The 27053-nt window shown below is 45.2% G+C and overlaps 1 protein-coding gene across 8 annotated transcripts in view; it reads right to left on the bottom strand.

Moving 5' to 3' along the window:
* Positions 1 to 13207: 13207 nt before the first annotated feature.
* The window catches only part of CYLD (CYLD lysine 63 deubiquitinase), a 65001-nt gene continuing 51155 nt past the window's right edge, over positions 13208 to 27053 (bottom strand). For all 8 annotated transcript variants that reach the window (XM_049621225.1, XM_049621229.1, XM_049621230.1 and 5 more), the window contains 7 exons: positions 24920 to 25011; positions 23971 to 24037; positions 19049 to 19181; positions 17705 to 17813; positions 16104 to 16222; positions 15611 to 15827; positions 13208 to 14325 (listed from right to left, as the gene is read on the bottom strand). In XM_049621225.1, the coding sequence (XP_049477182.1) occupies positions 14141 to 14325; positions 15611 to 15827; positions 16104 to 16222; positions 17705 to 17813; positions 19049 to 19181; positions 23971 to 24037; positions 24920 to 25011 (922 nt within the window). In that variant the 3' untranslated portion in view covers positions 13208 to 14140. The remainder of the gene's footprint in view (positions 14326 to 15610; positions 15828 to 16103; positions 16223 to 17704; positions 17814 to 19048; positions 19182 to 23970; positions 24038 to 24919; positions 25012 to 27053) is intronic.

The following is a 27053-nucleotide window of genomic DNA, read 5'->3' as shown; positions in this document are numbered from 1 at the left end:
CGCAAACAACACCCCAGGCGAATCTCTGATTCGCCACCTGAAGTGGATATCCCAGGGAACATTGCGGTCCCTGCAATGGTGTGGGCTGTAGTCTCCCCAACTTTAAAACGAAGGGTTGGACCCAACCTCAGCGGCTCCACAGGCCCAGTCCCCTGATGCTAACGGCACGGCAGACAAAGCCCGCTTGCCAATTCGCCTTCTGGAGAGTTCTCTCATTCTGTGCTGGGCCTGGGTTGAAAAGAGAGGGCAGGGGAGAAACACACACACACACACACACACACACCCTATGAGCTGGAGGTAACAGAACAAAGACTGAACTTGAACACAAAGAGAAAGTTCTTCAAAACTCGTGTTTCCTTAAAACACTGTACGTAAATTATAGCTCAGTGAAGTTGGCGTGGGGGTCGGGGTGGGAAGGGGAGGGGAAACTGAGGCACATTACAATTTTTTTTTTTTTTTTGAAGAGTTTATTTGAGCCTCCAGCAATTGGAATCAGGCAGGAAGCACCAAACCCAAAGCAGCTAGAGGCACTCCGACCTAGGAGAGAGGATTCGGGAGACACGGCCGCAGAGGCAGAGCGGGGACCCGATGTGTCTGGCTGAGGGCTTCGCTGAGGCAGTTGCCTCGTTTGGGGGCGCCTCACTGGCTGGCTGTGATCAGTGGGTCTTAAAATCGTCTCATTTTCTCGAGGCCCAGCACATGGTCTCCGGCTCAGGCTCTGGCTCCCTCAATGAGGCTGCCAGCCCTCAGAGCCTTTCCGGTTTCACTACTGCAACGCCAGCTAAGAAAAATCAGGAAAGGAGGGCGTGCAAATTGGAAAACCGCCTTGGGAAACGGTGTGGCAGGGTCCGCTGCTCGACACGCACCCGTCTCCTGTGACCAGCAGATCCACTGCGGGGCTGGCGTTCACGGGAAAGGCTTGTGCGAGTGCCGCCCCCCAAAACATGCTCGGGAAGGTTCCTGGCACCATAGCGCTCATAGCCCCAAACTGGAAACAGCGCACCTGTCCACCAGCAGGAGCCTCGGTAAACAAACTATGGGATATTTACACGACAGAGCCCTGAAATACGCCCTCTGGTGCACACGAATGAATGCAAACCACAGACCTTGCGTTAACCGTGCGGGAGCCGTGTCCCCCTTTACACGAAGCCCCAAACCTGGCAAAATGAAGCCATGGGGGCAGGAGACAAAACCGGGCAGAGCAGAGGGAGGCCGCCCGGTGCTGGAAGGGTCCCTGAGGTTGACAGGAAGGGCGCACGGGCATGGGACATTCACGGAGCCCGTGCGGATGCGCCCAGCTGGCATGGCGGGCAGCGGAGTGACCCCGGGGTCCGGCACAGGTCTGGGGGCCCACGTTCCTGCCCTCGGAGGCCACACAGAGCTGTGCCTGCACCAGGTGGCCTGGGGGATCCCTAAATACCATCCCAGCTCAGCGCTGCCGTGCCCGTCCCCGGGAGGGTGGTGACAAGTCTGCACTGCGGCCCGGAGGATGGTTCCAAATGCCAGGCCACACCCATGGAGCATCAGGTTGGGCCTTCAGCTGGCAGGCAGGGGCTCCCCACTGGAGAGGACCTGGACGGAGCACAGTCCTGCAGGCATACCGCAGAAGCAGGAAGGACCCAAGCTCGAGTCCCATTGCCTCTGCCCGGGCCTCGACGGGTCCCTCATCTGGGAACCAGGGAGGAGGCTCTTGGAAGCATGAGAGAACACACATGGAAGCACCCACCCCAGGGTCTGATGCTCACCAAGTGGGAAAACCAAGGCCCAGGGCGCAGACGCGCCTCCCTCAGGGTAGAGCCGTGCTTTTGTTTCCCCATTAGGACCCACGGCTACAGAGTTCTGTGCAACTCCCCCTGCACCCCGGCTGCTGTCCCAATTCCCCCCTCTTCCACCCCCTCCCCAGGCCACTCGGCCACCAACAGGAATGCGGGCGATGCCACACTTCCTTCCGGGCCCCTGCTCTGGGTCCCCGAGACGCACAGTCCTGCCCACTGCTGCCCTTCGTGTTAGCCCAACACGCGTCATCTTTCACAGCCCCTGCCAGGCCTTCTGGCTCCGGGGGGGCCCCCTGCCCAGAACCCCGAGCACACGAGGCGGTGAAGCAGGCAGGGCCCCGGGAGAGTCTGGCTCCCACTTCCAGAGCCCGTGTGGCCGGCCAGCGAGCATCACGGTGGATGTGGTTGACTGGGAACTCTGGCCAAATCGTCTAGCTCCTTCGGCCTCAGTTTCTCTGCCCATAAAATGAACCTCTCTGTTCTGGCCACTCAGAGGGGGAGGGAAGCCACGAGGGTGTTTTCTAGGCGGCCACAGAGAGGACGGAACACCCAGCAAACAGCGGAGATGAGGCCAGAGGGGATGCGCTGGAGTCTACATTACATCAGAACACAGCGTACCATTAGATCTGTTCTTTCCCTGCCATACGGCTGCTCAGCTGCCTCAATCTCCCCAGAGTGATCCTGGAGGTTTATGCTGCCCCTTCAAGACCCCCACGCACAGTCTTCCTGATCTGGGAGCTTCTGTCTTGATCCAGCCATTGGCAGCACCCCCAGGGCCCGCCATCCACACCTCTGATGTGGTGAGGTCTCGGTGGCCGTCCCCTCCCTCCCTGGGGTCCGAAAAGCCCTCTGATTCCCATGGGCCCTTCCAGCCTCCCTTCCTGTCTCCCACCCACTGCCCGGAGGTGGGCGTCATCTGTTTGCAAAACAGCACCTGGGTCGTTACCGTGCTAAATGACCTCCCAAAGGACTACTCCAAACTCCCAAAGGACGTTTGAGCCACAGCCCCCATGCCTTCCCACATCCATGATCTCCGATCTGGGCCCCTGCCCGGTTACACAGCCGGCATGGCCTGCCACTCGGTCAGCCACAGGCCTCCGCTGGGCTCCTACCGACAAGGCGAAACACGAAACCGTAAAACTCATCTGCACTCGCTGCAATCTATGCAGTCAGTGGGTTTCCCACTAACGAGAATGTTTATAACCCACTTTTTCTCCAATACATTATAGGCCTTTGCTCATGTCAGAAAAAAAATGTTCTAGAAGCATCTCCGATGGCTGCAGAGTACTGCATACACAGTCCAGCTGGACTATGGATTGATCAAGGTCCTGCACACTTAAGTTTGCCAATTATAAATGATGTTGCCGATGGGGCCCTGGGTGGCGCAAAGTGTCCGGCCTCGGCTCAGGTCATGATTTCGCGGTTCGTGGGTTCGAGCCCCGCGTCGGGCTCTGTGCTGACAGCTCGGCTCGGATTCTGTGTCCCCTTCTCTCTCTGCCCCTCTCCCACTCGCACTCTGTCTCTCTCTCTAAAAAATAAATAAACGTTAAAAAATTAGAAAAAAATGACGTTGCCTATACGCATATGGCTAATTTTGGGCACCTCTGTGAGCATCATGTCCTCAGGAAAATGTCCTAGCAATAGAGTTGCTGAGTGTAAGGCATACAAGATATGAAGGCTTTTTAAAAAATAAGCATATGTCTTTTGAACACCCACGTGACTCACAGTTCGTGCGTAACTGTTTCGGGTTGGGGGCTGAGGAAGAACCTAACGGGAGAAGTCAGTAGTCTGAGGAGGGGGTTGTACACACAGAAGACCAAATACCATTAGAAGTGCAACATGTTAAAGGGGCTTATAGAGCTCCAGACCCCCAGGATGTCACAGCTAGGTAGGACAGTGTAGACTACAGTCGAATCCCCTTGTATTAGGGATGGAGAAACTGAGGCTCACAGAGAGAAGCCACCCAGGAAGGGGGGGACCGCCAGTTCTGGGGTATTTGCAACATGGCCCTGTGCTGAGCCTGGGTGCAGGCGTGTGGCCTGGCCTCATCCTGCCAACCAGGGCAGAGAGGGTGGGTGAGACACGGCCGGCAGTATGAGCACCTGGGACGGGCCAGGTGTGACCGAGGCTTGGGGTCTATTTTCAATCCGCCACACAAAATGAGTGAGGGTGGGAGCCGTGGCTTTGTAAGAGATGCCGGCTCTCAGGGCGCCTGGGCGGCTCAGTCCGTGAAGCGTCCAGATCTTGATTTTGGCTCAGGTCATGATCTCATGGTTCGTGAGATCGAGCCCCACGTTGGGCTCTGCGCTGACCTGCTCGGGATTCTCTCTCTCTCTCTCTCTCTCTCAAAATAAAGAAAAAGAGAGAGAGAGAAATGCCTGCTGTGCCTAAGCACAAAAAGTAGTTTATTAAAGCCTTAATCCAAGTGTGAATTCTTTCCGGATTTTGCCAAAAGAAAAGTCTTTTCTACAAAGGGAGGGTCTGGGGCAGTGGTTCTGAAACTTCAGTGCAGGTAGGATTCACTCGGTGGGGAAAGGGGGAGGTGCTCACAATGCAGATTCCAGAGCCCGGATTGGAGAGTTTAATTCTATGAGGGTTGGGGGGAGGGGGGGGCAGCTCTGAAAAATCGATGAGCGTGTGACCGGTTGTCATACAGAGACCCTGACAACTGTAGCTGTACTAACCTTAACACAGTAGCCACTGGCTCACACCGACAGTCCTGTGCCCCGTTCCCTCACCGAAGAATGTTTCCAGTGAAGAGAGAAATGTGCGCCGACTTAGGGGCTTGACATCAGGATCCTATTATTGGCCTATGTTCTTCCCACGAAGCCACGGGTTTGTACTCTGTTCCAATGCAGCTCCCCTAGCGAAGACCTCACATCGGACCTTACGGTCCTCGTCCAGTAGGTGGCACTAACTCGTCTGAAGTTAGCAGAAGTACACCTGAAAGCTGGAGGTAGCCAGAGAGACGAGGACAAGGCGGAGACAGTGGGAGAGGACAGTCCCAAGCAGAAATGTCCCACACTAGCCAGCTGTCCTGAAATGACGCAGAGGGAGCCTAAACCCTCCTGGATGTACTTTGTGGCCTGGTGTGTGTAGCCCTGACTCGTTGCCACATTTGCTTTCGTAAATCACCTGCTGCTTCCCAAACCGGGGACCTGGCGGCTGGCAGCTAGCTGGGAGCGAAGATCCAGGACGTTGCCATAACCCACTATGGCCACAAGATGGCGGTGCTGCGCCAAGAGGACACGTTTGCTTAGAAACCTCTCAATCTGAAAAAGCAATCTGGAGACTTGAGTGTGACCTGAAAGAAAATAAGATCCGGGAGGGAGAAGCGACCTGGAGAGCGATGTGTCGATTAGACTTGCAATCTGTCTCTCAAATGCATGATTATATTAGCCGCTTGCCGCTGCTAGAGGTGACCGTTTACCGAGGGGTCGCTGAGTACCCACCCCGCTGTGAGAAGCGCTGTACGTGCGTGGGTTCATTTCAGGTTCATGAAGCCTTATGAGGGAAGTTCTGTGATGTCTCCACGTCCCCGCAGAAGCATTATGTGGAGAACCAGAGGCCAGGACCTCTTGTATTATTTCAAAAGAAATGAGGGCCGTGATCTAATTTGGGCCACATAGACGATAGTGAATGGGGCGGCTTTCATGCGTCAAAGGCTGAAATTTTCTTCTTTCTCCTCGGCAAATGTTTGAGCACCTACTTTGTGCCAGGGAACTGTTCACAGTGCTAAGGAAAGGGAACTGAAGGACCTACGGAAAGTCCCTGCTTCTAGTGCAGCGAGACCACAAGAACCCATTAGGTCTGGGCAAAAGGTGCCCTGCAGAATATGAAGAGGGCCAGGGCCACGCGGTGCCGGCAGGTGCATCTTGGGTGACGTCAGCAGTAAACTGCCGCTGGCTCTTCGGAGCCAATTGCTAAGTTGTCGGGAATTTTGTGAGCCAATTCTTAAATACACCTATTATTAAAGTTAAATTATATAAACTTACAGCTAATAAGTTACATTTAAAAGTTATTACGTTTAATCACCTATACTCGGGGAAAAAAGAAGTTTAATTAAGTAAGTTCTATTTAAAACTCATCACTTCGTAATGACTTTACATTTGACAACTATCTATGCTGGGGGGGAAGCAAGCTTTTTCTGTCAAGGACGGGATAGTAAATCTTTTAGGCTGAACGGGGCATACAGTTTTCTGTCGTAAGCCCTCAGCTCCCCCGCTGGGATGCAAAAGCAGCCGTAGATGTGTAATGGGAAGGGAGAAGACCGTGTTCCAGTAAAATGATACTTACAAAAACAGGCAGTGGTGAGGTGGGTTTGGTCTAACAGCCGCAGATGCCGACCCCGGTCTGTGCTCGGGTGTTTATGTCTCTCATATGTGGATGGTGGGAATGCTACGTACTTCCACGCAATCCTGCTTGCACGTCTTCCCAAACCCGCCTGTAGAGATGGCGCCGCGGGTAGCACGCGATCGGCCACGGTGAGAGTATTCCCACCACAAAATCGGCAAACGCTACACATCAGGGCTTGTTCTCTCCCTGGAGAGCTGGCTGTTAAACATTTGCCAGCACGCCACGGGTTAATGTGGTCTGTGAAGGAGGCCTCTTGGAGGGGGTGACCTCTGACCTCTGAACAGAGACCTGAAACTGCGCTTCATCTTTCTACCTCGCAGCGGCCCCTCCCACCCACCAGGGGCGACCTACAGGGCACAGTTTTGAAATACATCTGAACCAAACAGCCTAAAGTTTGCAGAGATGGCCGGAAAGAGTCAAGCGCTTGTTTCAAATATAGAGATTGCAAGATGATGACCCCACCGTGCCACGCTCCAGGGAGCAGCCCCGCCTCCCCTTAGCTATTTACAATTGGACAGCTACGAAGCCTCGCATCAGGGTCCAAGGCCTGACCTCACGTATTCCACAGGCTGCTGAGGCTCTGCCTGCCACCAGCTGGCACCCGCAAGGCTAGCCCTCCGAGGTCCCATTCAAACACCTCACAAAGTGGGGAGGAATCGGGGGAGGCGCTCAAAAGACAGCCCAAAGTCAGCTTCCAACCCGACTCTTCAAACCCGAGTGCAACCACAAGCTCCTTTCAAAGGCAGTATTTAAAACAGACTCGGGGGTTATTTGTAAGGGAGTGGTTTGATGCATGAAATTTAAGAGCCTTCCTGAGTTCCTAGGGAAGCAGAGGCGAAAGCAGGGGGCAACTTGCAAATTTCAGTTGCACGTCTGTGATGAAAGTCACCGCTGGACCAATGACTCTCTTCTCATGCTGTCCAGTGAGGGTTCGCACGCCTCTTTGCTAACCCCTCAGAAGCCACCTCCCCCTCCAGTGACACTTGGCACTGCAGAACAGTCCTCCAAAGCTGGCAGTTCACACAGATGTCACCGTCCACAGTTCTGTGTGATGCCACCCCCCCCCAAAACCGCGTCTCTTCCTGAGACTTCCTCTACTGCTCACCTAATCAGCCTGGTGGGGCGTCTACGTTTACATACCCTTTGGAATGTTCTCTGAAGGGAAAAAAAGAGCATCTGCATTGTGCCCCTTTAAGGGTGTTTTTATTCAACTCCTCTTCGTAAGTAGTGAAATTCATCCTGCTTCCAAATGCTTTCTCCTACCTCCAGAACGTGTCCCACGCAGATTTCCGAGGCTGTTTCCCAAGAGCTTGGGCCAGAAGCTCTACATTTTTTCTACTTCCCCTTGGGAGCTCATCCAAGTCCATGATCTTGGACTTTTACAGGAGCAGACAGTTCTACCAGAGATTGATGGACGAGTAGATTACGGGTCTCAAAAAACTCCATCGCTCCTGACAAGTGGTTCCCAATCTTGCCGCACACGGGACAACGGGACAGATGTAAAGAGCTTCGAGGAATCTCAAGTGCCTGGACGGCCCCGTCTGCAGATTCTAATAGCTTGGGCAGCATAGGCATTACTTTGGGGTCCCTGTGCTTGAATTCGGTGTGCAGCCAGGACTGGGAAGGGCTGTTCTAGGCAGTGCATCCACCATGCGGACCTTAATATGGAACGACATGCGGACAGTCAGGAGAAGAGCGCCGAGCCGGGCCGGTGGTTTTTCCCTGCCAGCCGGTCAGCTCTCCTCTGACCGGGACTCGTTTTCTCTTGGTGGCCCCCATCTACCGGTGGGCACAAGAACAGAAGCCCTCACTGTCACACTAACATACCCCAAGTCACAAAGAGTGGCATCTATGAGAAAGTATGCAAACCCCGGACTAAAGGCCAAAGGATGTTAAAATGGCAAAGTGGGTGCCTGGGGGGCTCAGTCAGTTAAGGATCAGGCTTCAGCCCCGGTCATGATCTCAAGGTTCGTGGGATCGAGCCCCACATCCGGCTCCACACTGACAGCATGGAGCCTGCTTGGGATTCTGTCTCGCACTGCCCCTCCCCCACTCAGGCTGTCTTTCTCTCAAAATAAATTAAAAAAAAATTGAAAGACAGGGAGGAAGGAAAAAGGAAATTCTTGAATGTACTATTATTACCAGCATCACTCAGACCATCGGGCTTTCCTACCTTGGCATAAAGTGACTAAACTCCAAGTCATTCTTGAGGAAGACTTTTTTTTTTTTTTTTAATGTTTATTTACTACCAAGATAGAGAGCGCACCCATGCTGAGTGGGGGAGGGGCAGAGAAAGGAAGACACAGAATCCGAAGCAGGCTCCAGGCTCCGAGCTGTCATCACAGAGCCCGATGTGGGGCTCAAACCCATCTACCACGAGACCATTGACCTGAGCCAGAGTTGGACGCCCAACCGACTGAGCCACCCAGGCGTCCCAAGGAAGGCTTGTTTCATCAGTACCTAAGAGTGGATAAAAGGGTCCATCGTGTGGTAGCATATAATCCCTTCTCTGGATTACACAGAAGAGTAAAGCATCTAACCACCTCCTTGTGGCTGTGGGGGACAGGGACCCACGATTCTTCTCGTCAACAGCCTTGTGCCCTTGTTTAGAGGTGAGGAAGCACAGGAGGGCAACCTCTCACTGGAGTGGTTTAGAACTGAGCTTTAATCGGGACCAGAGCTTGGAAATGCCCAGTTACTCCAAGCAACGACAGGGCGCCATGCTGCCATGAGGTAACCCAGAGACCGTCGGTCCGTCGCCCAGAGCAGGGGAAGTCTGACAGGTTTTCCAAAGCAGTCGTAACGAGGCCAGAGGCCGGACAAGGGTGTGCGCTCCCAGGGAGAGCTCTTCCCCCAAAGGAACCTTCCATCCTGGCACCCGCAACAACGTTAAGAGGTTGTGCTCAACCCCCGCTGTCCCGTAACCCGAAACCCTTCCTCAAAGAAATCAAGGAAAAGGAACCATAAAAATTTAGTTTTAATGATACAGAAATAGTATATAGTACATTTCTTTCCACAGCAGAGCACTTCATTCATCTCTAAAAAGTTTAACAAAATTAAGGCTAAATCAGAGCAATCTGATCGTAAAGGGATAGTTTATGTGGTGTTATTTTTAAAGAAATGTCTTCATAAATACGGCATATTCTTCAAGCCAAAAAGAAAAAAAACGATGGTTGAACAAGACACCAGATATGCGAAATGCAGTACAAATGTGCTCCTTTACACCCATTTACGAGTAACCTCGACTTCCCTGGGAAGTTCCAAACGGGCTTAAAAAAGAAAAAAATGCTTGTGACAGGACACTAAGACTCTCTGGAGTTAAAACTCAACGGTACTGCGGGCCATTTTACAAAACGGAACCAGTGGCAGTCAAGTCCCCCACCTCCTCTCTCCAGAAAAAGTACCAAGCAAAAGCGGACAGTACTTAAACGTGCAAGAGAGATGTGAGGCCTGGGGTGCTTGGAAGGACAGCCCTCCTCCCTAACTGGCCCTTCCCCTGACCTAGTGACAGGGAGACTAACATACCGTGTGGTCAAACGAAGACGGCCAAGACCGAAGGTCCGGAAACCACGCAGGCTCTGGAGTGGCCTGCAAACGCCAGCCCTACTGCGGTCGGGAGGGAGCACCCCCTTCCCCGCGTCCCCACTACCCTTGGGTCCGGTGCTGGTTGGCTGTTGACCACTGCTTTCTGACTCCGGAGACACCCTGCAGCTGCCCCAGCATGTAGAATAAGACGAAGGGCCCCCTTTCCTCTTTTTCCCTCCGGTGAAACTTCTGGAAGCAGAACAGACTGGTACAGCGTCCGCTCCCCGCAGGCAGCCTCGCCCTCTACAGCCCTGGTCTCTCTGAGCGGTGAGCAACCTGTCCCCGCCCCAGGAGGCGCACAGGAGCTCTGTCTTCCGCGAGCCCCGTGCACCCCCATGCGGGAAGGGGTTGACCTTCTGTCCTCCCCCACCTCCCCTCTGTGCACTGGCTTCCACGTTCACACGCTCTCCTCCTCCACAGGCCCCACCCGCCTCGGGGGGTCCAAGCGTTCCTCTCGCTGAAGGGGGGTCGTGGGTGCGTGGCTAACATCACTCACTGCCAGAGAAGGAGGACTTCTATTTAACGTTAAGCATCACACTCCACCTACTTTAACAAGGACATTTTTGGCTTCATGATAAGGGGCCCCATTAGCCCAGAGGAAAGTCTTCTCATATAAATGTTAAAAGTTGCATCCTAAAGTAGCAGATAGTGAGAAACGATTCTTTACTTTCATGCCACAGTTCTGTTTTTCCCGTTTCTTTGGTACCCAGAGCGAGCCTCGGTTTCCCCCTAAAGAAATAAAATGGAAGACAAGTGTTCAGGCAAATAACATCGGATATCCTCTGAAGATCTGTGTGTGCTCCAAAGACCGCTAAAGCCTCTAGGAAACAGGGGGTTGAGGTATATGTATACTAAAATGCATTTCTTACGTAAATTCAAATGTAAACCCAGACAAACAATGTGACAAACATCCAACTGCCCCCATTTCTGTAATTACTGTGATAATATTACATGACCGCACAATCGCAAAAAGAAAATTTTGAGACCTTTCAGCTCAGTCGTTTTCAAATCTGGCCAGCGGTCAGGCTCCCCTCGCGGGGTCTCTTACTAACAAATTTCCTAGGCTCCACGCATGAAGAGTCAGACCCAACGGGCATGCCCGGGACCTAGAAGTTTGTATTTTTTTCCCCATGAAATTCGATATTCCAACGCCCTTGTTATACAGAGGACACTAAGGTCTAAAGAGGTCAAGAAGTCCTCTCAGGCTAACAGAGCAAGGGCCAGAGAAAAGGGTGGAACCAGGTCTCTTGTCCCCCAGTCGGTTAGTTTTTCTGTTGCTGTTTGTGTCCCAGCGCTTTCCCCGAGACCTGTCGCCCTCACACGTCACCAACATCTGTAGGGATCCTGTTGTCAGAAGTAGGCGTTAGGCTGTTTCAAGGCAAGGACCACGTCTCCTATTCCTTCCGACACAGTCCTAAATGTCCAGTGGCTCACATCTCTGTCTGCCATCACCCAAGCAGGTGCAGAATTATCTAGCTGGATATCCAGCTAGAGGAGGGGAGTGAAGCCTGAACGTATGAAGACGCCAAGTTCAAACAACGGGACTTTGAATGACAATACAAGCTGCATAAGATGAATTACTCTGTCTTCCCCTTGTTCCTGAATTATGTTAGGTGAAAAAATAAATGGATCCAAGGGATAGAAAGAAGCCATTTACCTATAACATTTGGCAAACGTGAATCATAAAGATCCTAAACTATTCTAAGGAGGTAATCCTCAGCAATTGTAACAACTATATGTTGCTGAATTTTGTTACTGTTTCTCTTGGTTTTCAGTGTGTTTTCTCAGTCTTATAAAACATTCTTCCCGGACGGAGTCAAACTATAACTCCTTTATAAAGCTGACTGGGAGGGACGAAATACATTTAGCCTCTACATCACAACAGGGTTCCTCTCTCTCCCTCTCTCCCCCCAAATATATACATATATATTGGGGGTAATACACACACACACACACACACACACACACACACACACACTCTTACAAGTGTGAATTTAGTTGGAGGTGGGGGACCAGGACTCGTCATATTTTCTATTTGTAGCTATGAATCACAAACCATGTTATAAATAATTCTACTATATTGCCATCTTGATTTTGGATATGATAAGGAAAATGAGATCACCAACGCATTTTAAAAGCCAACGGGAACATGTTAGAGAACATCTAGGGCTAAAATGTAAATAAATCCGCAGATGCATGAACCAGTGGTACCACACAGCCCAGCCCTGATGGCGCCCACTTCCCACGCAGCTGTGCCGGGGCAGGGACAAGGAGGGGCCGCCCAGAGGGACCGTCCAGGACCAGGGGGAGAGCCCAGCCCTCCACACGGAGCACTACGGCCGGCCCTGGCATCCCGAGTGCCTCCTGCCCCAGGCAACACTAAACAGACGTACGGGTCTACCTGAAGGAAATGTCCTTAGAGATAACTGACAGATGTGGCCCTGCCCCCTGGAAAGAGCCTCCATACGGGGTGGGGGGTGGAGGGAGATGGGGAGCCCCGGACGGCTCTTCTTCAAGTCTTCCGCCACAAGAAGCTGGGCAGGACATACCTTCTTGAACTTGCATTTTAATTTTTACGGACAAGGAACTTTCTCTTCTTTTTTAACTGTTCAATTCATCTTGCCTAGGTAGAGATTCCTAGTCATTCCTCCAAATAATTTTTTCAAAAATCACATTGATACGCTCATTCATCCATTTATTCACTCAACACCTATTTACTAACGGGTGACTGGACTTACAGAAGATCAGAGCCTCAGACATCGTCACCCCAGGCCCTTCCCTTAGTACCCGAGGTGGGGGGGGTGGCAGGGGCAGAGCCAGCCCCACAGTCTGGGCTCCTCACCCCCAAACCCCTGATTCAGTAGCCACCGCCCCACCCCACCCAAGCATTTAGCAAAACCGCATGCAAAATGTATGTACTTTTTCATTTCAAAAATGAAAAAACTTACAAAATGAGTTTTTGTACCTTACTACAATTTATAAAGCTAATGAATATTAGCAAAATGGAATGATAGAACCAAAGCTAAACGAGACTTTAAAAAAAAAAAAAAGTAATTGCAGGGTTTATAAAGATGCTTTCCACTTTGTTTTGACGTTAAATGTTTTATAAAGTCATATGCTATATACACATGACAACTTTTCTGTCTTTCTGCATGGTTAGGAAGTCTTTCCAGAAGGACAACAACGCCACAAAACGACACTCGAAGAAAACACAGACCATAGCACATTCCACAGCACTAACATTTATAATCTGTGGTTCTAGTCTACGACATCCACTTGGGGTCTAGACATACACTGTGGACATTAGCTGAGAAAACATCCATTTTCTACGTAATCAGAAGGAGGATAAAGCTGCTGCCAACATTTCCATAAAATATCGTAACTGCCATTATCTCCTGCGCAATCAAACTGCATTTAGTGAGCAGACTGGCTGAGCTCACTGAAGTTCTGGACGGTCTTACAACAGGAGAGGTTTACACAGACAACACATCTCTTCAGGGAGGTTTTAATGAGTAGTCTATATTCAAATTTATTTTCTGATGGACCATATATTTGTGTAGAAATATATTTATCACCCCAATCCTTTAATAAAATGCATTGTGCCCGGTTCCATAAAATAGAGTTCCTTAACAACCCCCCTCCCAAAAAACAAAACAAAAAACCAAAAAACAAAGAACCCCAAAACCTCTTAGCTGACAGTTACAACTATGAATGAAGAGCTTCAGTTGCTGTGCAGTCTAATCCCCAGGAAAATTACATCAAAAATAGACGTTTTATGACAAGATCACTTAGATCTATCTCAAAAGCAGAACAAATAGAAAACAACACCATGAATGGAATTTAAGTATTTTTCTGACCACTACTGCAGAAACACAGAAACTCGGCAGATTGCTGACATGCAGAAACCAGCAGTATACAGGAAAGAATTAACAAATCAAACTCAGTACGATTTTAATAACTGGATTGAAAGCAGACACTTAATAAAACCAAAATATTTCTTCCTCAAGGCAACCGTTAGCTAAAAGGAAAAATGATTTCATATCCTTGGTCCATAAAGAAGACACATTTATTTACATTCTCAATGGACTAAAAGAGGTTTTAAACTGTCACAATTAAAATTTTATGCTTCCAAAAATATCATATGATCAATGCACTTAACTTAAAGCTTCAGGGATTAATAACTTCATTTAGACTTCTTAAAAAACCAACACAAACATACTTTCTAGAGTGCAAAAGGCTTCTTATTAAATACTTCAGTAACACAAAAGCAATTTGTTTTTTAAACACGGGAATCCTTTTCTGAAGGATCATCACCACAAAGGCATCCATTGCCGGCAATGGATGCTGAACAAGACTGCCAGCTCAGGTAAAATGCAACACTAAAGCCTCGCATTCAGTTTCCGCCCCTGCCCAGATGACCCCACTTATTTGTACAGACTCATTGTTGGACTCTGGTACATGCACATGTACGCATCACAGAGAAGTCTTCGCGCACAGCCTTGGATTCTTCTGGAGTCCAAGGAGTGTAGGTCTTCCGGAGACATTTTCAAGTACTCTCCTACTTCCGGGCATGGGGTAACCTGAGGAATGTTGAAGCCATTCTGACCACCTACGGAAAAGAGGAAGAGCTCTATTTAGGGCAGTAAAGTTCTAAACCTTCTGCTGTCCTGACCTACCAAAGCAATTTTACAATTCTAAATTTAGGGAAGCTAACTTTCCAGATCAGAAGGACCTGGTTTCACTCCTGATTTTTAAACGCTAAAGCCTCTTTTTAACTCTTGACGGTTCTCATTTCTTGGGCTTGGAGAGGATTCTGGGGCCAACAGAATAAAGCTGGTAAAAGGAGGCAGATCCTGAGCAAAGTTCTAAACCCGCTTTGTAGGTTTGTCTGTATTCAGTTAGGGAACAGTGCCGCGTGCACGTAAGCACGCATCCACCTCCTCGCATCCCTGTCCCTTCCCAGACAGAAGCACCCCCACACGTCTCACCATGCAATCATCCAGTTTAGAGCAGATCTAGCAAAATGAATACTATTGCACTTCCAAAAATTTTAAACCTTTTGCTTCACACGTCATTAGAGTGAATGAGAACGCCGGGGGGTGTGGTGCTAGGCGCCCCCCGAAAGCCTCTCCCGGCCTACCCTCCCAATGGCCTTTCCCAACGTCTCACATCGGGATGCTTGTCAGTTACAGTAGAGCCCCTGGTACTGTACGTGGGCTCGTTAACGCATCTGTTAAATAATGCCTACGCATCCCAGAGAAGGGCCTAGAAGGGGTAGCATGCTCCCCATTTGGGGAAGAAACACGTTACCTGCAGAATAGGCTGATTTTTCCAAAGAAGACATTTATTCTAGTCTTTGCTTTGTCATTTAGAGGACAACGTAGTTCAGTATAAAAAAACATAAGCACCGAGGTCAGAAAGACGGCGTTAAATACAAACTATGTGACCTTAGGCACCTTAGCTTCAGCCTCAACAACAGAGAAAGAGGAGTGATCCCCATCTGCAGGGATTTTGTGGGAGACTCAGTGTGCTTCCCAGAGAGCTCGGCACATGGGCGCCCGATAAACGGTGACCATGGCTTGAACAGAAAATGGGAGGAGCGCGAAAGTAAAAGAAGACAAAAGAAGCCGAAAGTAAAACCTCTCAGCCCTAAAATGAGAATTCTAGGATTCTTTTTACAAAAATCACCTGTGTGTCAAAATATCACAACGATATTATTCCTTAGTTTAGTAATGCTGTCTATGCATTTCGAGACTGTCAGCCTGTGTCCCCAAGACACTTCTCGAAGGCTTTTCGCACACACTCTTCTACTACTCAGCACAGACGACCCACCACGAACTATGCCAGCGCAAAGGAGAAAAGGGCCACCGGGAGAAGAAAGGTATTTCAGCTACCATCTCGATCGGCCATGCTGTCAAAGAAGAGCCAGGCAGAGTCGTCCTTCCCGTACTTCACAAAAGCAACATAGTGGCTTGTTTCTATGCAGAGAACAGCAAACAGTTCCATCTTCTGGCAGGGGATGCAGCCGTGCCTCCAGTCCCAGTCGGGTAAATCTTTGGGAAGTGACACTGGGTTATATTTATGGTTCAGTCTCTTGGGATGAAGGTGGACCTGAAACGGAACAGGAAGGGAATGTCGCTCACGGGCCGGACTCAGTATTGCCGGCGACGGGGCTCCACTCACCCTAACTGAATCCACCCCTGCAAACAGCAACCGAGTACTTGTAAAAAGTCCACCAAGTAAACAGAAGACACGTAAACAATCCCACTGGATTATGAATTCAAGTTAATAAGGACTCTGAAAACTTTCCAAAAACCTGACATGTTTCCAACTTCAAATAATCTCCGATTTCAGAAGAGAACATCCATTGAGTGAAGTCACACTTACTTGGGTGTTGCAGGTTTTACAAAACTGCTTGATGTTTCCGGCTGAGATGTCGGGATCATCATAACACTCTCTACACTCGTACATGGCGAGCCCCCCGCAGATCCGGCACTGCCTGGGGGCTAAAGCGGTAGGGGCGAGAGAGGGGTCAGGGGGCCTTTAAACACGTATTCTCCCATTAAAAGGGTTAAAAGGAAAAGTTTAAGCTTTATTAAGGACTTAGATTCAAACAGGTCTGTCCTTCCCGGTCCCCATAAATGTTACTGTATTTCCTTGGACACAGGATATCTTTAAAGACATTTTCTCTGATCAAGTGACCATTTTTTATTTAAAAAAAAAATTTGTTTTATTACATGTATTTATTTTTGATAGAGACAGAGCACAAGTCGGGGAGGGACAGAGAGAGAAGGAGACACAGAATCCGAAGCTGGCTCCAGGTTCTGAGCCATCAGCATAGAGCCTGACGCGGGGCTCGAACTCACAAACCGTGAGATCATGACCTGAGCTGAAGTCAGATGCTCAACCAACTGAGCCATCCAGGCGCCCCTCAAGTGAGTGCAGGGGCACCTAGATGGCTCAGTCAGTTAAGTGTCCAACTCTTGGTTTCAGCTCAGGTCATGATCTCACGCTTCGTGGGATTAAGCCCCATGTCGGGCTCTGTGCTGACAGTGTGGAGCCTGCTTGGGGTTCTTTCTCTCCTCTCTCTCTACCCCTCCCCTGCTCACACTCTCTCAAAATAAATAAATAAATGTTTTAAAAAATTAAAAATAGTATATTCTAGGGTGTTTTCACATGATTAAAAAATGCCTACTGATGAAAATTCAAAGATACAGCAAAGTACAAAAAGAAAACTATAAGCATCTACAATTTCAGTTAGCAAGAGGCGACCACTGTCCACACTACTGTGAGTTTTCTCCGATGACTGACTTATACCTCCATATTTACATAAACCGTGTGTGAGCGTGCGTGTGCGTGTCTCCTCTTATAGGAAGTATCAACATACTTACCTTTTCACTTAGCTTTACATCATAACCACCTTCTTACATTCTGGTCTTCACAAACATGAATTATAATGGCAGTACTCCATTGTACAGAGTCACGAAAATTCATTTAACTACTCTCCTCTCCTATTGTTTCTGATTTCTTAATCGTGTGACAATAAATACATTTGCATAGAGAATATTTACTTCCGTCTCTGATTATTTTCTCAGAATATCTAGGACCGAAAGCACTAGCTTAATATTTCCAGGCTCTTAAGATACTGAATTGCCTTTCAGAAGAACTGCATCCTGTAAGACTCTTACTCATAATTAGTGAGACTGGCCTATTTCTGAAAAACAAACAAAACTGGGGTCCCTGGGTGGTTCAGTCGGTTAAGCGTCCGACTTTGGCCCAGGTCTTCGTCTCGCAGTCTGTGGGTTCCAGCCCCACATCAGGCTCTGTGCGGACAGCTCAGAGCCTGGAACCTGCTTCGGCTTCTGTATCTCCCTCTCTCTCTCTGCCCCTCCCTCGCTTGCTCATGCACGCGCGCGTGCTTTCTCTCTCTCTCAAAAATAAACGTTAAAAAATTTTTTTGAAAAACAAACAAAAAATCTTATACTTACTGTCTTCAAGTAAATCAGTTATATTTAATTCCAGGGAAGGAAAAATTTTCTTAAACAGTTTAAAGTCTTTTCCAAATCGAGGCATCTGAATAATGAGACATGATGGTGCCTAAAAACAAGATATATATATTTTTAGAATCAAAGTGCTGAAAAAAAATGTTCCCTATGAAACTGAAGCAGCCATGGCTGGCACCCCAGGGTGTGGTGCCGCCGTGACATCGATGGCCTGCGAACGGGATCCGAGCCTGAAAGCGGAGCGTCAGGGCAGGGCACCAACGAGCTGCATATTTTCAGGGTCCCTTCCACAGACACCCAGAGGTCAGGCAGTTCCACAACCCTGGGTCACTAAGAGTAAGATGACAATCTAACATTCTACTGTGGGTTTATATTTAAAATCAACGTTCTAGAAAACTTGTTTTGAGGGGCGCCTGGGTGTCTCAGCATCCGACTGCGGCTCACGTCACGATCTCGCGGTCCGTGAGTTCGAGCCCCGCGTCGGGCTCTGTGCTGACATCTCAGGGCCCGGAGCCCGCTTCGGATTCTGTGTCTCCCTCTCTCTCTGCCCCTCCCTCACTCAGGCTCTGTCTCTCTGTCTCAAAAATAAACAAACCTAGAAAGAAAGAAAGAAAGAAAGAGAGAGAGAGAGAGAGAGAAAGAGAGAGAGAGAGAGAGAGAGAGAGAGAGAGAGAGAAAGAAAGAAAGAAAGAAAGAAAGAAAGAAAGAAAGAAAGAAAACTTGTTTTGACAAGTACAATAAAGAACATGTTGTCACCGAAGGACACCATTCCTTGTATTTCAACAGATAACTGTAACTGTTCAAAGCTTTACCAGAACATTCTTTCAGAAACAAATACAATAAAAGTGAACCACAAGCATGTACCACGAAGATCATGAAGATATTCAGTAAACAGCAGAAGAAAAATAATTTCTATCACTTGTTCATTAACAGACCAATATAAGTGAAGTTGTCTCTTGTTGAAGGAAAAGTAAACATTCTTTTTTGATATACTTGGCTGATATGTTTACGTTAAATATTAAGCTGGGTAAAACTAATGAGAATTTTTAAAAAATCGTAAGTCTTCCCTTTGCTTTAAATACTACTTAAAAGTTTTCAAGTTACAAATTAGTTTTATATTTTCTTTGGCACCAAAAATCCAAAAAGTTCAATCTTAATTCTAAGACGTTTTCTACAAGGACACAACTGAAACTCTGAACTTTTTTTTTTTTAATTTGTGTTTTGCTAACCGTTTGTGTGTTCTCAATGGGGTAAGATTAACAGTTATCAAATCTAGTAGTAGTCTTAAAAATACCAAGGACTGTCACATAAAATACAATCATCACTAACCTCTGCAAACTTCAGGTTACTGTTGATAAAAGACCATTCTAACAATTGCTGAATTGTAGGCACTCCAACTTTCTCATTTTTTTCCATAAAAATTTGATAGAAGTAACAATCTTGCACTTTTTGACCTGCTGATCTAAAAACACACAGGAAAAAACCATTTATTTACAAAATGCTTAAATGAGAATGTGAAGCTGTCCCAGCAGCATTTGAGGACAGAGAACGTATGAGGTTGCAGGTGTAATCCTGGGTAGGCGGAACACCAGGTGAAAGACAGTAATTTAGATTAAGTGTACTTGGCATAAAACCTTAAAAGTGAGTTCTTATTTCAGTTTTCATATTCAAAAGTTCCCGTAGTGATCAGCAGAAAAATAAGGGAATACCATCTGCAAAGAAGCACTGTATGAACAATAATAACCAGAAGCTAACTTGGTTTCAATGTATCTGTCCACATCTAAAAATCATTTTTAATCAATAATCCATTAAACTATTGACTGAGTGTTTAAAAGTTAAACTGCATTTAATGCTTGAAACAGGAAAACAAACTCTTATATATCTGAATGGGGCAGACCCTTGAAGTCCTTCTAGACCAAACTTTTCATTTCTGAAATGAAGGCCTGGAGATCTAGGGAAAAATAATCATTGCTTCCCGGCAACTTAAAGCAGCACTACGTGTGGCAACCAGGTGCCCTACCAACCACTTATCATTCCTTCCACGAAAGCATGCTGTCTCTTTAGATGGTCACTCATTTATTCAACAAAGGCCAAGTAAGCTCCTTCCATGCGCCAATCACAGTGTTACCATTATATTAAACATTTTGCTTTTACATATTTTACTAGAGAATGCCATTAGCCTTTAAAACGAACTCTACCAAAAGGATTAATTATCTTTAAGTGTATGATTTATCTTTTCAGCAGAATTTCTGGGTACAGAATTAGCCTACTTATAGCTAGATTTCAAGTTTTTATAGAAAATTACTAACATGGTTTTCATAATGAAACAGCTATTCAGAGACAAACCTTCAGAAACCCTCAGTTTTCCAAAGCAACTTACACCTGAAATAAACAAAACTTATTTGTTAACAAATCTAGGAGATTCATGAGAACCCACCACAAATAAACACAAATGATAATCAAAAAACCTGAAGGTTATGCTGTTATCGGTATTTTAATTGGTTGTTGATGACTGTAGGAGACCAGCATTATTCTGTGAAAGCCAAAAGCATAAAAAAATTTTACAGGGAACAGGAAAAAAAATAAGACAGGAAACTAAGAAAGCATAAAGCAGCAGAGGTCAGTAGTCGTGAGAACTCGAAATAGTAACGGTGACAAGGAAGGAGAATCGTGGTTGATGGGAACCCACATTGAGAGAAGAGAGCCAGAAGTGACTCTGTAAGACCAACAGCTTTGTGATATTGAAGCAGAAGGATTAGGAGCCTGGGTGGAGGCTGGGGAAGGGAAAAAAAAAAAAAAAACCCAGCAAGCACTCAAGTCTCATTACTGTAGTTTTAGAAGGCTAAAACCCTAGAGTAATTAGCTGGTCATTAAGACACACAAATACAAGAATGACAAGAAAGCTGGTGCTATTGTACAACACTGCAAATTTAGATTGCTTGTTTTCCACTAAGAAAATCTAGAAGCAGAAGGGTACAAAGGTTACAATAGCCTTAGAATAAAACAGACACCGACGGAGAAGATAAAAACATTCGTGGAATTGTAGGATATCGGTCTGTCTACCTTCACAACACAGACCTTAATGGGTAGCCACTAAAATTCTTTACAGGTTCTGGGTTATCTTGCACTGTGGAATAGAATATATCTGTGTAATAAGAATACCCAGACCATGTTCTATAATGAGAAGTACTCGGTAACACAACCTGACAATTGTCCTGTATCTTCGCTTCTTGTTGCCGATTTGATTCCATTACTTTTCTTGGCACGCTTCACCTCCGTGCCCTATCCTCTCGTTGGTGGCTATGATTTTAGGTTCACCTTCTCTTTAACACCCCACACAGAATTAGTCACCATTACCCCTACTATCATTACCATTGTTTTTTGAGTATGAAGGCTTAGTTTACCCACATTTACGACCTTGACTCGTCCTTGTTTCTTGCATACTACTCCTTTATTCTAAATTCAGCTTGGACTTACTACAGTACATCCTGTGATAAGTCACGGAGTTAGACAATTCAGTCCTGGTTCTTCTAGCTCAGGAATTCTGTGCATCTTTCTTCTTAGAACTTAAGTCTGCCCCCAGTTCTGGGAAACCTTCAGTTAGTAACTATCAGATAAACTACTTCTTCTTCCCCATTCTCTCTCACGTCTCCTTCTACAACTGCACTAAGAATCTGTCTTCCATGTCTTTTATCCTCTCTCGTTTGCCAACTTCTTTTCCCTTTGGGCTACATTCCAGGTACTTTCTTCAGATTGATCTTCCAAATGAGCAATTCTTTCTTCAGCTGTACATACTGCATTCAGTGACGTACCCCCCTCCCGGCCATAAAGTATATATGTGGAGATAGACATTTTTAAAGCTCTATTTCTGGGAATTCTATTTTTGTTTATTTGATTATGTTGGTTATCAAATCCGCATTTATCCCCCTGGGTAGCTAAGTCCTTTGCCACTTCAGTCCTCTAAGACTACCATGCAGCCTCTCAGACTGTTCCACTATTTCAGATTTTACAGTACTCCTCCCCTTATTTGTTACATCAGCTGACTCCCCACCAGAAAGGGGTACACAGGTGAAGAATGACACTTGGAAAAGAAGGGCTAACATTTAAAGGATCTTTTTATATCTTCTTATGATCTTTAAACCAGTGATTCTCCACATGAAGAGGCTGCTGAAGGGGAAGGGGAACAGTGACCCCTTCAAGGGGTGTCAGAACTTTCAAACTGACACAAGACGTTCAAGCACTGAGATGCACTCCTACATGTGTCTGGCCCTCCTTACCCCCTGAGAATCATAGCTGTCTTCATCCTAGGTTATTACCAGAGTCTATTACATACCTAGGGTGTGTTAGGCTACAAAAAAAAAAAAAAAAAAAAAAAAAAAAAAAAAAAAAAAAAAAAAAACTGTTTTGATCATCTGAAATTTATTTCTTCAAGAAGAAAAAGTGACTTTTTTCTCCCAAATTGCCTGTTAGATTTCCTATATCATGTATCAAACACAGCTTTCTTTCCTCATTTGTGTTTGAAAGCTGACTTATACTGAAATTCTATTTTTGAGCTTTCTATTCAGGTCTGTTGATCCACATTTCTACTTTTATATAGTATCACACTGTTTAATGTCTATTGCTTTGCCTTAGAGCTTTTAATAGAACTCTTTTTTAAAAAACCTTCAAACTTCAATGTTTTCACCCATTTCATCCTGTAAAGAACTCTAAAGTCACTTCACTGAGTTCAAAAAAAAAAAGTTAAGATCTTGCTTATGTGCAAGTGATTCTACAAAAATTAACATCTTTAAGTAATTTAATATTTTTACCTGGAATACAATCTTTTTTCTCTAATTAATCAAATCACCTTTTAGCTCTGTGATGGGTTTTAAAAAACCCATCTCAATAAAATTGATTTCTCGGCATTTTGTACTTTTATGAAGTATGAAAGTGTCCCTTTTTCATATTTGCTAGAAGACATATTGAAGTGCTATTGATTTCTCCATGATTACTCTCTACATGGTCAAATTACAAGGTCTTTTGTCAATTCTAGCAGTTTCTGAACAATTCTCTAGGATTTTCTAGGTGTTCATATAGCTATTACCATCTTTGAATAGATTAACAAATATTGTATTCTTGACGTTTATGTATCATGTCTTATTTCATTAGTTAGAACTTCCAAAACAGTATCAAACTGTAACTGTGGTATCGTCCTCCTTCCCTTCCTTCTCATCCATCAATTCAACACTAGCATCAAACAACATCACTTAGGACCCAAAGATAAGTAAGAGTATTTGTCTGTGATTAGCTCTTAGGGAAGTAAATAGTAAATCAGCAAGACTTTTTTTTTTTTTTTGAAATGTTTATTCATTTTTGAGAGGGAGAGCATGAGCAGGGGAAGGGCAGAGAGAGGGGCAGGACAGAGGATCAAACGGGCTCTAGGCTTCGGTGAGCCCAACATGGGTCTCAAACTCACTAACAGTGAGATCATGACCTGAGCTGAAGTCGGACACTCAACCGACTGAGCAACCCAGGCGCCCCAATGAGCAAGATTTTCAACAGAGAAACCCAAGCTACACTGTAAAAGGGTCCAGCATGTAGACTGTGAACATTAAACCATCCACAAAGTTCATCCATTTAGAATATCTCACTAAGAACCTGGGTGCATCAGATTCAAGACTGTCATTCAAGACAGAGGAGAAAAAAGGTAAGTTACAAAACAGGGAACAAGAGAGCTACTATGAGGCTAAATTAATTCTCTGAGTGACGGATAGTCAAAACCATATTCTCGTGGTATCTCATTGGGTTAGAATAAGATTCTCTCTTGTCTACGGACGTACCACCCTGAACGCGCCCGATCTCGTCTTATCTCGGAAGCTAAGCAGGGTCGGGGCTGGTTAGTACTTGGATGGGAGAATAAGATTCTCTTAGAATCTTTAATTTCCCTTAGAACCTTTCATTGATTAAATTATAAGATACATTCAGATTTATAAGACAATGATTTGCAATGGTATTTATTACTAGGGTTAAAATTAAAAGCACAAATTTACGCTGGATTCATTCTTCCAGTTAAGTATGATACTATGGCGAGGACAATGATCAAATTAATTAAATAGTTAAATTAATTTGCATTGTAGGAACCTAGCATATTAAGATTCCTAAACAAATACAATATTATGTAATCACTAAAGAAATCATTTCTATGGAATGACAGCAGAGAAAATGAAGACTGTCTATTTTTTCCAATGCTTCCGTAATAATTTAAAAGTTACCTTATTTTTAACAATGGTTCTACCCTTAAAATATGATGAAACAGGATATTCAAGAACTCTTCAGGATCTAGAAGAAAATAAAAACTCAAGTCACAGACAAAATTTTTAAATTATTCTTTTATAATGTTATATTCTTATTCTGACTTCATTTTCATAATCAATTTGTTTTAACTAAAAGCACAGTTCTCAAGTTTTCCTGCCTATGAAAAATATAAAGGGTATTTAAATAATTATGATAAAGTACGACAGTCTAATTTTGTTATAACTTTACTGCATATGAAAAGGTATAATAATTCATGTATAATGAAATCACCTTAATTTCTCCTGAGGGGGTAAGTAGAATAAAACTGGAAATGTAACTTTGTTTTTTTCCTGTGAGTTAACGAATTATCAAGTCTCTTAACATGACAGCTGGTGACAGTGTGCTGCTTACATGTTCACAGTCAGGAGCTGAATCTCTGAGCAAATCCGTTAGCTCAGAATAGATTAAAATATGGTCTCTGACCATAAGCTTCATTCCAGTTAGCCATTTTTTGACTCCCTTTATAACAAGAAAAGCTACCTGGAAAACTGGGGACAGACCCAATGCAACCCTTCAGCACAGAAAGGGAAACAATGCCAAATATCACACTGGAAGGAAAGAAAAAACCTATTTATTCCCTTAAGGTCCTGCAACTAGACAGCTTCCCACGTATCACTCACTTTTAGAAGAGGTAAAGCATTTTACAAAAAGGGGACAAAACTGCACAGCCCAGAGAAACTAATATTACACTGTATGTTAACTAACTGGAATTTAGGTAAAAACTTTTTAAAAAACGCACATCACATGGAAAGGAATTTCTAGTTTAAAAATAAAACCCCCAAAGCTACAGAGACACACATTTCCACCAATAATTTAGCATATGCTTTCAAGTTATTTTGAATGCATATCCTATAAATTAAGAGTCACCTTTTTCTTCCGAGGTAAATCCTGATGCAGCCTCAACTTTTTCAAGTATTTTCCTCAGTTTCATAATCTTTGTTGCACACACATATCCGTATCTACGTGGATAACAAACAATTAGTACTGGCATATACATTAAATTAGTATAGCACTTTTGATAATCACATTCTTCTATAATCCCAACATGTCATACATAAATTAATAGGCTAGACAATTATTTTGAAAATCACAATTACAGGCTACTTCTTGACGCTTGCAAGTTAAAAATCTAGCATCAGAATTATCCCAGACACTAACTACTACGCCTTAAAAATAGCTGTCATATACTAATATAGAAAAAGCATTTTTAAAGTACAATGATTGGTCTTTTATTGATTATTTTTTTTAATTTTTTTAATGTTTATTTATTTGAGAGGGAGAGAGAGAGAGAGAGAGTGAGCGAGCATGAGTGGGGGAGGGGTGGAGAGAGAGGGTGACACAGAATCCGAAGCAGGCTCCAGTCGCTGAGCTGTCAGCACAGAGCCTTATGCGGGGCTTGAACCCATGAATTGTGAGATCATGACCTGAGCTGAAGTCAGACTGAGCCATCCAGGCGCTGCCCCCTGTCCAAGACTGATCTTTTAATACTATTTGCTTAAGAAAGCAAAGCATTTACTTTAAAAAACAACTTAAAGAGAGAGTCCTTTTAATACTAAAGGACAAAAAATCCACCAAAGGGAATGGCAAAGGGCACTGATAAGAAACTATTGAAGGTGTGCCATCAAGCCGGTCATCACGTGCATGAGTGCATGACGTTTTCTCTCATCTTTGTCTGAATACAGGACACATTTAATACATTCAGGATAATCCCTGACAAAATTCTATGCTAAAAACGCCTTCAGAAGAAACCTCAGAGGCCACCACATGTTTAACGAGAAAAATGGGGACTAGCTAATCTTATATCCATTTTGTATATTGATTCTTCACTCACTCATTAACCCTTTGCAACCAACATATACTGGGCACCTACCACTTACACAGTAATCTAACCTGTCAGCCTCTGGGAATACGAAAAGAGTAAGGTGGAAAAAAAGGATCTCTGCCCTTGAGAAGCTTGAAATAGAGAAAGCAGGGGTTTCAGTTCCAAATAAAACCAGTCAGCTATAATAGAGGTACGAACACTGCAGACACAGGGAATCTCGATCACAACAAGGTCCTTGCTGTGGACAGGGCGACAGAGTCTGGTTAATCATGATTCTCAACTGGATGGACAACAGTATCCAAGTAATGTCTATTGATGGACTTAGGGTGTCTGGGACGGAAGGAAGGAAGTGGTAACATGACTCAGAGTTTTGGATTTGATCTGTCTTGTTCCATTATCAATTACTTGGGGGAAGAAACGGAGGGTATATTTAAAAATTTGCATAAGATAAAATAACTGATGTAAAAATCAAGCCTCATAATTATCTTAAAGGGTAAAAAAAAAAAAAAAAAACAGTTATTTTCACCATTACAGAATGTAAAGAAAACAAAAGACAGAAGTAGAGAAATTTATTCCCTTATAATTTACTTTCTTTGCCATGTTACATAGTAGGCCATTCTGAATGCTCTTTATAGTTCAATATTTTGCATTTTTTCATCAAAATCTTGTATCAAACAATTCTTTAAGTTTTATTTATTTGAGAGAGAGAGCAAGTGAGCATGAGAGAGGGAGAGGGAAGAGAATCATAAGCAGGCTCCATGCTGCCAGCTCAGAGACCAATGTGGGGCTCAAACCCACGAACCGTGAGATCATGACCTGAGCCAAACTCAAGGGTCAGACACTTAAGTGACTGAGCCACCCATGCACCCCTCAAACTCTTTTAAATTTTAATTGTTAAACAATAAAAATGTGCCACAAGACTTAAAAATTCATCTTAATATGGACTTTAAATTCCATAGGTGGCTCTCTATATTCCTGAGTGAACAGATGTCTTTTATAATGTATGGCCCTAACTTCATAGTTTAAATTTTATAATGTGGCATTATCATGTATCCCTGCTACCACCACTTATGAAAAGTCTTTACTTAATGTCTTATTACTTGTGCTTGTATCATTACAAATTGCTTTCAGTGACCAAAGACATATTTATAATTCACAAACTAGGAAATGACCAAAAAC

This window comes from Panthera uncia (genome assembly GCF_023721935.1).
Source record: "Panthera uncia isolate 11264 chromosome E2 unlocalized genomic scaffold, Puncia_PCG_1.0 HiC_scaffold_19, whole genome shotgun sequence".
Classification (NCBI taxonomy): domain Eukaryota; kingdom Metazoa; phylum Chordata; class Mammalia; order Carnivora; family Felidae; genus Panthera; species Panthera uncia.
Note: the sequence above shows the minus strand (reverse complement) of the source record. Positions and strands in the feature narration are given on the sequence as shown.